Genomic DNA, 14,495 nt, shown 5'->3' with positions numbered 1-14,495 from the left:
GGCAGATTCTTGAGTTCATTAAAAGCAGCGAGAGCACAGCTCCTCATTGACACAGTCTGGGGCCACAGCCAAGGCGGAGAGAAACAAAATGAGAAACGGAAGAAATATTGCCTTTGCTTTGTGGACAACAGTAAATTACTGAAGACAGAAAAAATAACCCCAGAACTAAACCCACAAGAACTATCAAAGACGAGTTTTATTACAAGTGATTTGCAAAAATTGGCAACCAGTTTAATGTTTCTTAAATCGCCCAGCCATCAGTGCCCACACTGCAGCCTTGAGCTCCTGGTTCCTCAGGCTGTAGATGAGGGGGTTCAGGGCTGGAGGCACCACCGAGTACAGAACTGACAGAGCCAGATCCAGGGATGGGGAGGAGATGGAGGGGGGCTTCAGGTAGGCAAGTGCTGCAGTGCTGAGGAGCAGGGAGAGCACAGCCAGGTGAGGGAGGCACGTGGAAAAGGCTTTGTGCCGTCCCTGCTCAGAGGGGATCCTCAGCACGGCCCTGAAGATCTGCACATAGGAGAAAACCATGAACACAAAACACCCAAAGGCTAAACAGGCACTAACGGGAAGAAGCCCAAGTTCCCTGAGGGAGCTATATTGTGAGCAGGAGAGCTTGAGGATGTGTGGGATTTCACAGAAGAACTGGCCCAGGGCATTGCCCTGGCACAGGGGCAGGGAAAATGTATTGGCCGTGTGCAGCAGAGCATTGAGAAAGGCACTGGCCCAGGCAGCTGCTGCCATGTGGGCACAAGCTCTGCTGCCCAGAAGGGTCCCGTAGTGCAGGGGTTTGCAGATGGACACGTAGCGGTCATAGCACATGACGATGAGGAGGCAATACTCTGCTGTGATGAAGAACATAAAGAGAAACACCTGAGCAGCACATGCTGAGTAGGAGATGTGGCTGGTGCCCCAGAGGGAATTGTGCATGGCCTTGGGGACAGTGGTGCAGATGGAGCCCAGGTCGGTGAGGGCCAGGTTGAGCAGGAAGAAGAACATGGGGCTGTGCAGGTGCTGGCTGCAGGCTACGGCGCTGATGATGAGGCCGTTGGCCAGGAGGGCAGCCAGGGAGATGCCCAGGAAGAGGCAGAAGTGCAGGAGCTGCAGCTGCCGCGTGTCTGCCAATGGCAGCAGGAGGAAGTGGCTGATGGAGCTGCTGTTGGACATTTGCTGCCTCTGGCCATGGGCATCTGTGGAAAAGTAATCCTGGAATAGTTGGCTTTGCAGAGGACTTTCAATATCCCAGCCCAGCTTGGTGGCACTTTCCCCCCACTGCCTGCCCAGGGCTCTGCTGCCTGGGGCTGTCCCTGCCAGCAGCTGCTCCCTGTGCCCAGGCCTGGGCCCTGCCAGTGCTGCCAGAGCCCAGCCCGGCCCTGGGGGCTCAGCTCTGCCCTGCAGACCCCTCCCAGCCCAGGGCACTGCCCAGGGGCAGCTCTGGCTCTGCAGGCTCTGATGCCAAAGTCAGAGCACCCCTGAGGAGGCTGCAAAAGCGACGCTGATGCTGCCTGGAAGGGACCCTGTGCTGATTTCTGTCACTGCCCGGTTTCTTCAGATCTCAGAGAAAAGTTTTTGTTATTTTTCTCAGCCTGAACTGAGAGATGAATATCCCTGTGCAATTTCCCTTCCAGGCAACCCAGAACAGTAGTTTAAAAAATCAGGATTCTTCCCTTTTATGCATTCCCTGCCTTGCTGTGCTCCCTGTATAATCTACTAGGGAATATCCTGGAGTTAAATGTCCTGCTGGGAGCAGTCAATGTACAATGCAGCATCCCCACCACACAAGAAGGACACTTCCAAGCCTGACCAGCTGTCTCCTTCCACCCACACCTTGTCCCCCAGCACTGAGAGCAGCTCCCCGGGCCGGCTGAGAGCTGCCCCTGGCAGGCAGCAGAGTCCCTGCCCCAGCTCAGCGCCCTGGGCTGCAGCACCCTGCTCTGCAGGACAGCCCGGGGCACCCCTGGCTGCTGTAGCCAGGAGATAATCAGAAAATGGACTTACAGAATCTGTAGGCATTGGGATGTTGCAGCTCCAGGAGATCACTGCAGGAGCTGCAGCTGCCTTGTCCTGCAGCCAGAGGCTTCCTGTGTCAAGGGCTGGCCATGATTCTCGCGCAGTCACTTCTCAGCATCTTCCCAGCCCTGCCTGACTGAAGCTCTCTGTGCCTCTGTGCTGTGCCCAGGCTGGCTGCAGGCAGTGGCCCAGCCCTGCTGGGCTGTGCCCAGGAGCTGCTCGTGGCCAGAGCTGTCTCTCTGCAGCGCTGCCGCTTGCCAGGAGCTGCCTCTGTGCCAGGAGCCCGGCCCAGCTCAGCAGCACAGACACAGCACAAGGACTGTAATGACCCTCTCGGGGCTTTGGTGCTGAGGCCCTGAACATCAGTCCCTGAGAGGGAGCTGAAGAAACCTCTCAGGAATTCAAAGTTACAGTCAAACTCTGAAGTTTCTTGAAGTTTTAATGGGTGCCACTGAGGGACAGGACTGAGAAAGTGTCCCCAGGTTCCAGTCAGAGCAGAACACTGCAGGCAGTGATGACAGGGGTGGGACAAGCAAGGGAAAGGTGTCTCTGCTGCTGAGCAAAGCTGGATGTGTTTGAGGAATGCAAAGGGCCAAGGCCTGAGCCCCAGCCCCTGGCAAGGCAGATCCTGTCCCTCCCTCAGTGCTCAGGGCTCTTGCCGGGGCACTGGGATGTGGGGATGGGCAGTGCCAAGGGCAGCACCATGGGGCGGCCCCTGCCAGGCTGCTGAGCAGGGACAAGGAGGCACTGAGGCCCCAGGGCTGCAAGGGTCACTTGTCTCCTGCTGGCCTCAGGGCCAGGGACAGCAGCCGTGGCCCAAGTGCTGCACAAGTTGGCTCTGTCAGGGCCTTGCAGCTGCTGCCCATCCCTCTGCCCTCTCCAGCCCAGGCTGTGCCACGCTGTCCCTGCCCTGCGCCTCTGTCCCTGCAGGCTGTCCTCATCCCCCCGGCTGCCCCACCTGGCTGGCCCCTTCCTTTGCTGACATCTCAACTCCACCATCTCTGAATCCACCCTTCAAACCCTCTCGGGTTTCTCCTGTTCTGACCTCAGTCTCTGTCATAGGTTAGCAAGCTGAGTCTCAGAAGTGATGTCCTTGCTAAGGGGTGCTTACAGCTTCCCCTCATGACCTGACAGAACCTATCAGCTGGCCAGTTTGAATATGGACAATTCTTTGAGCCACTTAAAGTTGTGACCGCCTCTGTGATACACACTGAAGAATAGAAAAACTCCCCCCCCAGCTCTCTCTCGTTTCTGGCGCTGGGACAGGTGGCTGCGGGGCCCAAGCGGGGCCCAGTGGGCCCGGCCCCTGCTCAGGCCAGGCCGGGCTGGGCCACGGCTCCAGGATGACCCCCCCCAGCAGGGCTGTGGGCAGCCAGAGCAGCTCGGAACCCCCCCCTCCTCCTCCACTGCGTCCGAGATTTCAACAAAAGCGGCTCCGCTGTCCAGCAGAGGTCTGGTGACCAACAGCGATAAGCCACATTCCAGCTGCAAAGCTGAGGTGAGATTAACCCTTTTATTGCTGTGAAGAGCTGAAAACCTGAGGGAAGAAAAAGAGGAGATGCTTAAAGCTGAAAGTCTGTTGTGAAGCTATGATATATCAGAGTATCCCGTTGTAATTTCATGAAGATATGGGGGGTGGAGTGTTCAACTCGTAAGCAAAAGCACCTGCTCTGAGATAGGCAGATGCTGACGCAGCTGTAATTTCATGAGAAGTTTGGACAGGGAGAGATGGACCAGATGAGGACTGTTGCTCCAAACGGGAAAGGAGAAACCTCAGTCCCTAGAGATGCTCCCAGAGATAGTCCTAACGATGAAGATGAGGAAGACCCTTTGCTCCCAGGGAAGGAGAAGGGCCTCTGGTTTTTGTTTCTGAACGGCTCAACCTTAAAATTGTACCCCAAACAACTTCAAGAGTGGACCCTCGAAAGCAGTTGCAGGAAAAGCTGCAAGTCGGGGGAAGGGACTCACATCACGAGCAGAGAGACTCCTCTTCCTAAATGGACTGAACAATATTTGGAAGTGGGCAGCTGGCTCATTGTGATAATGTTTTCATAGCATGAGCAAGAAGAGACTTCTCTTTCTAACTGGACTGAACAAGGTTATTATGGAAGTGGTAACAGACTGAACATCTGAAGGGTTGTCTTTACATTGTCAGTGGGAGAAAGGAGGAAGGTGGGGGGAGGAGGAGAGTTCTGAAGCTATGGTATAATTTTTTTTCCCTCTTTTAGGTCTGTTAATAAACTTCTTTAGATTCTTTCAAGTTTGGTGCCTGCTTTGCGTTTCTCCTAATTCTTATCTCACAGAAGATAAACAGTAATGAGTATTTTGGACCAAACCACTACAGTCTCCAAACCACTGAGCCCAGGCATCTCCACCTCCACATACTGATCCTGTAGTTGAGGTCTCTAAGCCCCATCATTCTTTGATTCTTATTTTACCAACTGCTTCTCCATAGGGCTGCAAATACCTGCTTTCACCATGTTAGCATTTTCATCTCACCTAATCCCTTATATTTCCATGAAAATCAAAGAATTGCCATACCAGGGACATGAATTGCCATATTTGTGCAGAAACCATTCAAAATTCAAACCGTCTAAAACAAGTCAGAGAATGTTCCAACATTTCTGCATGAAAGATTCCCCAAGTGGGTCAGTGGCAGACTCTCCCAGGATGACCTCACAGATGAGGATGGGGTTTTTCCTCTGGGTCTGAGACTCATGGAGGTCAGACAGAAAGAGCATTTTCCAGACTTCCTGAGGGATGCCTAGAAAAGGACACAGGAAGGCAAGGGAAGGGATCATGGCGGTTTGTAGAGGCACAAGTTTGAGAAAACAGAGAGAGAACGGCATGAAGGGAGCTGGTGGCTCTGCATCTTCTCCTGCCATGGCAGAGCACACAAACAGCCCATCCCTGGGTCCCTTTCTCTGCTGGCTGGGCTTTGGCCTGGCCTGGAAACCTCCCAAGGTCCCTCCCAGGAGGAGTCCTGGGCGTTTCTCTCCCCCATGGTTCTGCCCCTCCTGATCCAGCAGCTGTGGGGCCGCAGAGCTGGGGCAGGGCAGGGACAGGGCGGGCTCTGACAGGGCCCATGAGGCCACTGCCAGGAGGTGACAGCAAGGACAGTTTGCAAAGGGGAAATGTAGAAATGGTGACTTTGTTGTTTTTAGGCAGAGAAAGCTTGGCTGGAGCGTGTGAGAAGGATGAAAGACAAGGGGTGTTGGGTGAAACAGGATGTTCAGCCAGGAGATGAGGAAAGATTTTTCCCCAGTTGCAGGGCTAGACAGAGCAGGGTGGCCATGAGCCCGGCCGGCCTCCCTGTGTGCCAGGGCTGGTCAGGTTGTGCAACAGAGGTGCCCCAGAATCAGAGCCCAGGTGGGGCCTCTCCCTGCTGCCTCACTCCTTCACCTCCCCAGGGATGGAATTCCTGTTGTGTGGGGTCTCTGATGTGCTGGGTGACCTCACAGTGCTTCCTGGCCACAATGTCTGCTGAGGGCCGGCCAGGCTGCTGCACTGGGAGTGACCTCACAGCCATCACCATTCCAGCCCTGTCCCCTGGGCCTGGCTCTCCCCTTTCCTCTGCCCCTGTCTTGTCTCTGCTGGCATGAGCAGTTTTGTCATTAATATCTTGTCCCCAGGTTATGGGGCCAATTGCTTCCCAACCAGGCTCCTGGAGCAGAAGAGGCTTCACAATCCCCGTGTGAACACTGAGAGACGAAGGGCAAATGGGAAATTATAGCAGGTTGTGATTGCAAAGGGGCTGTGTGGATGGGGGACAGCAGCTTTCTGGGGAAAATGTGGGGCATTTGGGTTGTAAAACACCAGATCTGCACAGAGCAGGTTGGAAGCAAATTTGATCTGAGCATTTGCTGTATCAGGGACAGAGCCCCTGGGCACAATGTGCCTTGGTCTGCTCATGGGGCTGTGGGACCTCACCCTGTGCATATTCCTGTCTGTGCTCCTCTCAGGGATCTTTTCCAGAGCAGGGAGAGGCACCAGGATTGCTTTGTTGCTGTGCTGCAGGATATCAGTTTGTGCTGTGAGAACATCAAGGGCAGTGGGGGTCATTTGGGATGTGTCCCCAGTGCTGCTCTCCTGCCCTGGCCTCGGGTGCTACCTCTGGGAATTCATTAATAATTGTGCCCAGCCTGTGGGGGGAACAGGGGAGGATGATGATTTTGCCCAGCCTTTCACCCCCTTCTCCTCCTTCAGGCCTTTTCCAACAGCTTTGGGGAATTCTGAATTCCCTCTGGATGTTAAGGAAAGCCTGTTCTTGCTGCTGTGTCTGCCGGGTCTCCTCAGTGGGGTCCACACCATGTTTAGAGTCAGGACAGAAGTTTCCAGGACGGTCATTCAGAGACCTGCCCCGAGGGTGGATAGTCACGAGTGGCATGGAATGTGGGAGGGAATGGGCCAGTATTTGGAGAACTCCTCTCCTCCAATGGTTTGGAAGTTCACCCCTGAACAGCCACAGGACCCCATTAAAGTGATAGAATACGTGAAGGAAAATGCTGCAGCAGCTCCAGAGAGGTGCAAAGTGATGCAGCCTGCTGGGCCCTGGCTACTGTTTCTGGGACACTGCTGGTCACTGGACAGCACCCTCAGGGGGAGGAGGAGGAAAGCAGAGCAACAGGCACCGTGGGCACTCCAACTGCAGCTGAGCCAGAGGAACAGCCCCTGCCGGAGCAGCTCCTGCTATACAGGAGAAGACATCTGAGACCAAATCATCACCAATCCCTCAGTGAGGGATGAAGAGGAAGAGGCAGGGCCCTCACAACCGGAGGAAGAGGCAAGGCCACAGATAATCACCCACTCCCGGTCCTCAGGTGAGCTGTGAGATGTGTGAAAAGATTTCAGCCGCCAGTCGGGAGAGCCCCTGGTGACCCGGCTGCTCCGTGCTGGGATATCGCGGCTCCCATGTGGAGCTGGATGGTGGTGAAGCCAAGCAGCCGGGATCCCTGTCCCGGGATTTGGGCATTGACGGGGTGTAAGGACCTGATAATAAGAAAAATGCCTCAAAAATTGCTTTGTCATTGTGTCTGCTCATTGTAATCTCTTTGAACACCTGGAGACTGTGTCCCCCATGTTTCCCTTGTCCCCCATTCTGTGTCCCCCATCCAACATCCTCCAAGTCCCCACTCCATGTCCCCCATTTCATGTCCCCCACCTCCTGTCCCCCATTTCCCCCATCTTCCGTGTCCCTCATCCCATTCCCCCCTTCCATGTCCTTATCCTGTGGCCCCCACTCCATGTCCCATCTCCCATGTCCCCTTGTCCCCCATCCCATGTCACTCATCACCCATCCCCCATGCCCCACATCCCCCATGCCCCACATTTCCCTCTCCATCCCATGTCCCTCATCCCCATCTCCCATCCCCCACATCCCCCCATTCCCATTCCATCTGCCCCATCCCACATCCCCCATATCCCCATCCCATGTCTTCAATTCCATGTCCCATCCCATTGTCCCACACGCCCATATCCCCCGTTCCATGTCCCATCCCATTGTCCCACACCCCCATATCCCCTATTCCATGTCCCATCCCATTGTCCCACACCCCCATATCCCCCGTTCCATGTCCCATCCCATTGTCCCACACCCCCATATCCCCTATTCCATGTCCCCCATTCCATGTCCCATCCTGTTGCTGCCTGTTCTGAGCTTCCCCTCCCATGAGGACACTTGCCTCTGCCATGTGCTCTGAGCTCCTTTGTTCCAAGCTCGGGCAAACCCAAATGTAACTCAGACTCTTTAGCAGTGTCTAATTGGCCGGTCACCCCGGGTCTGCCCCCAGTCCTCCCCTTTCCCCTTCTCCGAATAAAAGAGAGGATCAAGGGAGGCCCCGCCTCTCTTGGCTCTGCTACCCCTTCTGCAAACGCCTCTTGTCATCTGTTTCTTTTGAAAGCTTCTAACTGTGGGAAATTGAGCGAGCAGACAGCTGTATTTCTCCCTCTTTGCTTCTGCTGGAGGTATTTGCTTTGCAGCTGACACAGTTACCGATTTTAGAGCTACTGAAATGCTGGATTGCCCGTGCCACCTCTCTGGGTTGTTTGAGGCTTTCTAAGGCATTGAACTACTAGCACAAGCCGGTAAAAAGCTGAAAAGATACCTCCCTCACCATCCCACTTGTCCCACACCCCCACGTCCCCCATTCCATGTCCCCCATTCAATGTCCCATCTCTCCTCCCTGCCCCAGCCCCGTATCCCTGCCCGTGACCCCACGGTGTCACCACGATGTCACAGAGGCCCCACCGAAGTCACAGTGCCACCAGCAGCGTCACCGAGTGTCCTAGGGACACAACAGGAGCTAGGCTGGTGGTGGGACATCCCACACCCCCCACATCCAGATCCCACATCCTGATCCCACATCCTGAGAGAGTGCAGAATGACCTCTCACCCTCCTGTACCCCTGGGAATGTCAGATCTGTCAGGATCCTGACTCAGTTTCCCTCAATTCCCAGAGTGGAAGGAAATTTGGGACGTGGTGGCCGACTTTGTCCTGGACCAGCTCCTGCTGCGGAACAAGGTCACCCCAGTTCCCCCACCATGTTCCCTCCTGGGGGTCGAGGTCACCTCTGGCTCATTCCAAAATCCTGAAATTCCACTTCCAGGGCGAGCAGATCCCAAAATCCCAAAGTTCTGCTTGCAGGGGGTACAGATCTCAAGATCCCAAAACTCCGGTTCCATGGAACGCAGACCCCAAAATCCCAAGTTTCCACTTCAAAATCCCAAAATTCCACTTCTGTGGGGAACCAGATCCCAAAATCCCAAAAATTCCGGTTGCAGGGGGTGCGGATCCCAACCCTTGGCACCCTGGATGTGCTGCCCGGGCAGGCGCAGGTTGGGGACATGGAGGTGACAACGCAGAGGCCGATTTTTTGCCTGGCCAGGAGTTTGGTCCAGAGCCACAATTTGATGGATGACTGGGAATTCCAGCCCGGTAGGACCATGGGCATTCTGAGGTGGACACGGATGGAGGGGGAGAGTTGAGGGAAGGGGTGGAAAATGGGGAGTTGAAAGGTGTGAAAAGAAACCAAAAAAATGTGAGGACACCCTAAAAATCCATGAGGAGATGCCAAAAAACCACAAGGAGACCCCTAAAAAATACAAGGAGATCCCAAAAATCACAAGGAAACCCCCAAAAAACCCAAGAAGAGATCCCAATAAAATGCATGAGGAGCCCCCCAAACCCATGAGGACACCCTAAAACGGCCCATGAGAAGAACCCAAAAATCACGAGGAACCCCAAAAAAACTGTGAGGAGACCCAAAATATTTTACAAGACCCCAAAAAGCACATGACAAGAACCCAAAAAAACTAGAAGAAAACCCCATAAACCTACGGGAAAACCCCCAAAATCATGAGAAGACCCCATAAACCCACGGGAAAACCTCCCAAAACCCATAAGAAGAACCCAAAAAAACATGAGAAGCCCACAAAAATCATAAGGAGACCCCATAAACTCCAAGAAGACCCCCAAAAAGCACACAGTGACTACATAAAACCATAAGAAGACCCCAAACGACCATGAGGAGACCCTCAAAATACATTACAAGACCTCGAAAAAGCACGTGGCAAGACCCAAAAAACCATGAGACCAGAAAAAACAACATGAAGACCTCAAAACCACAAGGAGATCCCATAAAACAATGAGGAGATCCCCCAAAATATAGGGATATCCCATTAAACCATGAGAACCCCCCCAAAAAAACACATTTTGCCATTAATGTAGTTATAAAAAAATTTTATTATCCTTCAGAGAAGCAGCCAGTTAAGTTCTAATGGAGCTCTCACCCCTCTAATTTTCTTTCTGCGTGACCTAACAACATCCTTAAACATTTCCTGAGTTTCCTACCCCTCTGCCCAAAGGTGATGCACCCGCTTTATTTTTTCCCCTGAGTGCCTGCAAAAGCTCCTTGCCCACTCCAGGCTGGTCTTCTTCTCGGCCAGCTCATCTTTCGGCACATAGGGACAGCCTGCTCCTGTGCCTTCAGGATTTCTTTCTTGTCGTGTGGCCATTGTTTCTGGACACCTTTGTTTTTAAGAGCTGTTTTCCAAGGTACTCCCCAAATCTGCGTCCTGAATAGGCCAAAGTCCACCCTCCAGAATTCCAGTGTAGAAGGTTTGTTGATTCCTAATGGAACCATGGAGAGCATTGTGACATTGTGGGGAATCATGGAACCATGGAGAGCATTGTGACACTAAGGAAACTCATGGAACCAAGGCGACCACTGGGACACAATGGAACCTCATGGAACCAAGCCTCCATGATGACTTTGGAGGGCCTCATGGAGCACAGGATCCATTGTGACACAGCAGGACCTGGTGGAACCAAGGAGCCTTTGTGACACTCCAGATCCACATGGAACCCAGGGTGCACTGAGACACAGCGGGGCCTTGTTGGAACCAAAGACACCTCTGCAAAAAGCAGGCTAGCTCATGGAAGCAAGGAGTCCATTGTTACAACATAAAACCTATGGAACCAAGGGACCATTGTGACACTGCGGGGCCTCATGGAACCAATTGTCCATGATGACAGTGCGGATCAAAGGAGACCATGGTGACACTGCGGAACCTCATGGAACCAAGGAGACCATTGTGACACAGGTGATCCACGTGAAGCCAAGGAGCCATTGTGCCACTTTGGGCTTCTTCCCTTGAGCTCTGCAGCTGGCTGTCCCAGCCCAGCGCACCATGTGCCACCTGCTCTCCTCAGGGCTCTGCCTGCACACAGCCCCAGGAGAAGTTTTCCTGTTTTTAAGGAAAGAATCGAAAAGCCTGAGCAGGTTTCCTAAACAACAAACCCTACTCAGGAGCCACATGCTCAGTACAGGCTGCCTGCAATGATGTCCCCTTTCTCCAAGGGACAGTGGGAGCAGGAATGATCTCTGGGAGAAGAATTCTCTGTGTCTTTCCACTGAATTCTCTGTCCCTGTCCTTTCCCTGGCTCTCTGTTGCAGATGGAAGCTGCTGGTGCCATTCTCAGCTTGAAGCCCTCTTTTGATGCAAGCAGATGTGTCCCAGGTGTGTTCAGCAGCTGTTGCTCAATGTTTATGCAAAGCTTTTGTGTTCCTCATGGAACCAAGGAGCCATTGTGACACTGCAGGGGCTGATGGCATCAAGGAGACAATTGTGACAGTACAGAACCTCCTAGAAACAAGGCTCCATTGTGACACCCTGGGGAATCATGGGATCAAGGAGCCCATTGTGACACGGCCAGGCCGCACGGAACCAATGGTCCATTGTTCCACTGCGGATTCAAGGAGAGCACGGTGACACCACGCAACATCATGGAACCATGCGTCCATTGTGACACAGCGGGGCCTCATGGAAACAAGGGGACCATTGTGGCAAAGCAGGGCCTAATGGAAGCATGGAGAGCATTGTGACATTGTGGGGAATCATGGAAGCATGGAGAGCATTGTGACACTAAGGAAACCCATGGAACCAAGGCGACCACTGGGACACAATGGAACCTCATGGAACCAAGCCTCCATGATGACTTTGGAGGGCCTCATGGAGCACAGGATCCATTGTGACACAGCAGGACCTCGTGGAACCAAGGAGCCTTTGTGATGCTCCAGATCCACATGGAACCCAGGGTGCACTGAGACACAGCGGGGCCTTGTTGGAACCAAAGACACCTCTGCAAAAAGCAGGGGAGCTCCTAGAACCAAGGAGTCCATTGTTACAACATAAAACCTATGGAACCAAGGGACCATTGTGACACTGCAGGGCCTCATGGAAGCAATTGTCCATTATGACAATGCGGATCAAAGGAGACCATGGTGACACTGTGGAACCTCATGGAACCAAGGAGACCATTGTGACACAGGTGATCCACATGAAGCCAAGGAGCCATTGTGACACTCTGGGCCTCAATGGAAAAAAGGACATTGTTGATTGTAATGAAGCTCATGGAAACTATAGGACATTGTGACACTGCAGAAACTCATGGAGCCAAGCAGACCACATGGAGCAACCTTATGGAACCAAGGGGCCATTTTCACACTACAGAACCAAGGAGACCATTGTTGACGGTACAAACCTCATGGAACAAGGGGCCATTGTTATACAACGAGGCCTCATGGAACCAAGGGACCATTGTGACACTGCAGGGCCCTGTGGAACCAAATATTCATTGTGACACAGCGGGGCTGCTTGTAACCAATTGCGATACTGCGGATCCAAGAGACCACGGTGACCCTACGGCACTTCATGGAACCAAGGGGCTGTTGTGACACACCAAGGCCTCGTGGAACCAAGGAGAGCATTGTGGCAGAGCAGAAGCAAGGAGGCCATTTGGACAGTATGGACCCTAAGGGAACCAAGGCTCCATTGTTCTACAGCAGGGCCTCCTGAAAGCAAGGAGCCATTGTGAACCTGTGGGGCATCATGGAGTCAAGGGCACCACTGCTACTGAAATCTGCTGGAGAGAAACCTTCTCACACAGTTTGGAGGATTTGAAAGCAGCTATTCTTTATTACAGCATGGTGGTCACTCAGGTGATCCTTCATGCATTTGAGTGCACTACGCATGGAGTGAACAGAGTTTATATCAGACACACTGATTCATTAGCTATCCCCACTACCTTTGACATCGTTGTACCCCTTATCACAAGTCCTATCTATTTCTCCAAGGCTGTGCTGTTCTGTCCTACTGTCCTTGAGAAGAGTTAATGTTGTTCTGTCCTACTGTCCTTGTCACACTGCTCGCCCCACATGAGGGGTGTCTGCAACTCCCCCAGCCAATGGGCTTGGGCTGGGCAAGGATTCCCAAGGGAACAGGGATGGGACAGCTGGGCTGGACTGACCCAAGGGATGTTCCATTCCGTGTCACACCATGATCAGCAAGAAACTGAGAGAAGCAGGAGGTGGAGGGCATTAATTTCTTTTTTAAGACCTTTTTCTTTCAAACAGCACCTACACATACAGAACCCTCTCCTGCCACAAGGTGGTTGAACATTTTCTGCTGATTGGAGATTTCCTGTGCATTTGCTTTGCCTCTGTTTGTGGTCTTTGCTTTTTGTGGTTGGTTTGTTTGTGGGGTTTTTGTGTTGTTGTTGTGGGTGGGTTTTGCTTTGGTATTTTTGGTTGGGTTTTGGTTTTTGTCCCTATTGAACTGCCTTTCTTCTGATGCATAAGTTTTTTCTTCCTTTTCTTGTGGCTTGGTTGGCACCTGATGGCAAGACAAATTTATCCAACTCAGGCCTCTTGCCCAAATATGTTTTGCAGTCACCATTAACAAGATGAGTTTGGTTACAGACTCCCTGCAACTTGGCAGCATCCACAAAGCAGTTGAAAGTGCATTTCATCCCATTGTAGAGATATTAGAAATGTTCCCCAGTGGTGGTCAAGGGCTGGCCACTGAGGGATGGCACCAGGGAGTGGCTGCCAAGAGGACTCTGTACCATGGCTGACATTTGACCCTCATTGTTCAGCCCAATTCCCACCCACCCCATGTTCCACTTCTTCAGCCCAGCTCCCACCAACCTGGCTCTGAGGAGACCCCAGCAGACCCTGGCACAGGCCTGGCTGGAGTCTGGGCACACAACATGCCCTTCTTTTCCCTCCCACAGGGCTTCTGCAATCCCTGCCTTGTCCTGCCAGTGCCTGGAATGGCTGCAGGAGCATTTGCCACATGCCCTTCCCTGCTGAGCCTGACCAGTCTGGGACTCTCCCAACACCTGGATGAGAGGCATGGTTCTTTCCTATAGGAAGGAAAGCCCAGAGCCCCAGTGTTTCAGGGGCACATGAAAGAGACCCTTGACATGCCAAGGTCAGTTGGAGCAGTCAGGCCAAGCCAACCACACCTGTTACCTGTTCCCTCGGATCCACGGGGCCCCGCAGTGTCACAATGTTGGTGTCATATTGGGTCCTTGGTTCCACGAGGCCCCACTGTGTCACACTGGCTCCTTGTTTCCATGGGGCCCAACAGGGTCCCAGTGGTTCCCCCCTGCTTCCATGAGGCCTTGCAGTGTCACAGGGGTCTCCTTGGTACCGCAGTATCACAATGGACTCTTGGTTCCATGGGGATTCACAATGTCAGAAGGGTCTCCTTGGTTCCACAAGGTCCTGCAGAGCCCCTTGATTCAAGGAGGCCTTGAAGTGTCATAATGGTCTTCAGAACTCCATGAGGCCCCGCAATATCACAATGGACCTTTGATTCCATGAGTCCCCACACTGTTACATGAATCCTTAGTTCCATGGGGCCCTGGAGTGTCACAATGCTCTCCTTGGTTCCATGGTGCCACACAGTGACACAACGGCCCCTTGGCCTGAGAAGGTCCCATAGTGTCACAATGGTTCCCTGCTTCCATGAGGCCTTGTAGTGTCACAATGGCCTCCTTGGTTCCATGGGGCTGCAAAGTGTCACAATGGCCCCTTGGTTCAATGGGGCCTGTGGTGTCACAACAGTCTCTGTGATTCCATAAGGCCCTGCAGTGTCACAGTAGACCATTGGTTCCATGAGACCCCACAGTGTCACAAGG

General features: G+C 53.1%; 1 protein-coding gene and 1 long non-coding RNA gene across 2 annotated transcripts; both read right to left on the bottom strand.

Moving 5' to 3' along the window:
- Window positions 1-231: 231 nt before the first annotated feature.
- Window positions 232-1,180, bottom strand: LOC138102009 (olfactory receptor 14J1-like). Its single transcript, XM_068999756.1, has one exon. It carries the CDS (start codon window positions 1,165-1,167, stop codon window positions 232-234), a length of 936 nt encoding a protein of 311 aa, XP_068855857.1. The 5' UTR covers window positions 1,168-1,180.
- Window positions 1,181-4,559: 3,379 nt separating this feature from the next.
- On the bottom strand, window positions 4,560-7,742 carry LOC138102032 (uncharacterized). The gene is made up of 3 exons (XR_011147291.1): window positions 7,692-7,742; window positions 6,814-6,999; window positions 4,560-4,774 (listed from the first exon to the last, which is right to left on the bottom strand). It is a non-coding gene; the product is annotated as an uncharacterized lncRNA (long non-coding RNA).
- Between the last annotated feature and the right edge of the window lie 6,753 nt (window positions 7,743-14,495).

This window comes from Aphelocoma coerulescens, unplaced genomic scaffold (assembly GCF_041296385.1).
Source record: "Aphelocoma coerulescens isolate FSJ_1873_10779 unplaced genomic scaffold, UR_Acoe_1.0 HiC_scaffold_60, whole genome shotgun sequence".
In the NCBI taxonomy this organism is placed as follows: domain Eukaryota; kingdom Metazoa; phylum Chordata; class Aves; order Passeriformes; family Corvidae; genus Aphelocoma; species Aphelocoma coerulescens.
Note: the sequence above shows the minus strand (reverse complement) of the source record. Positions and strands in the feature narration are given on the sequence as shown.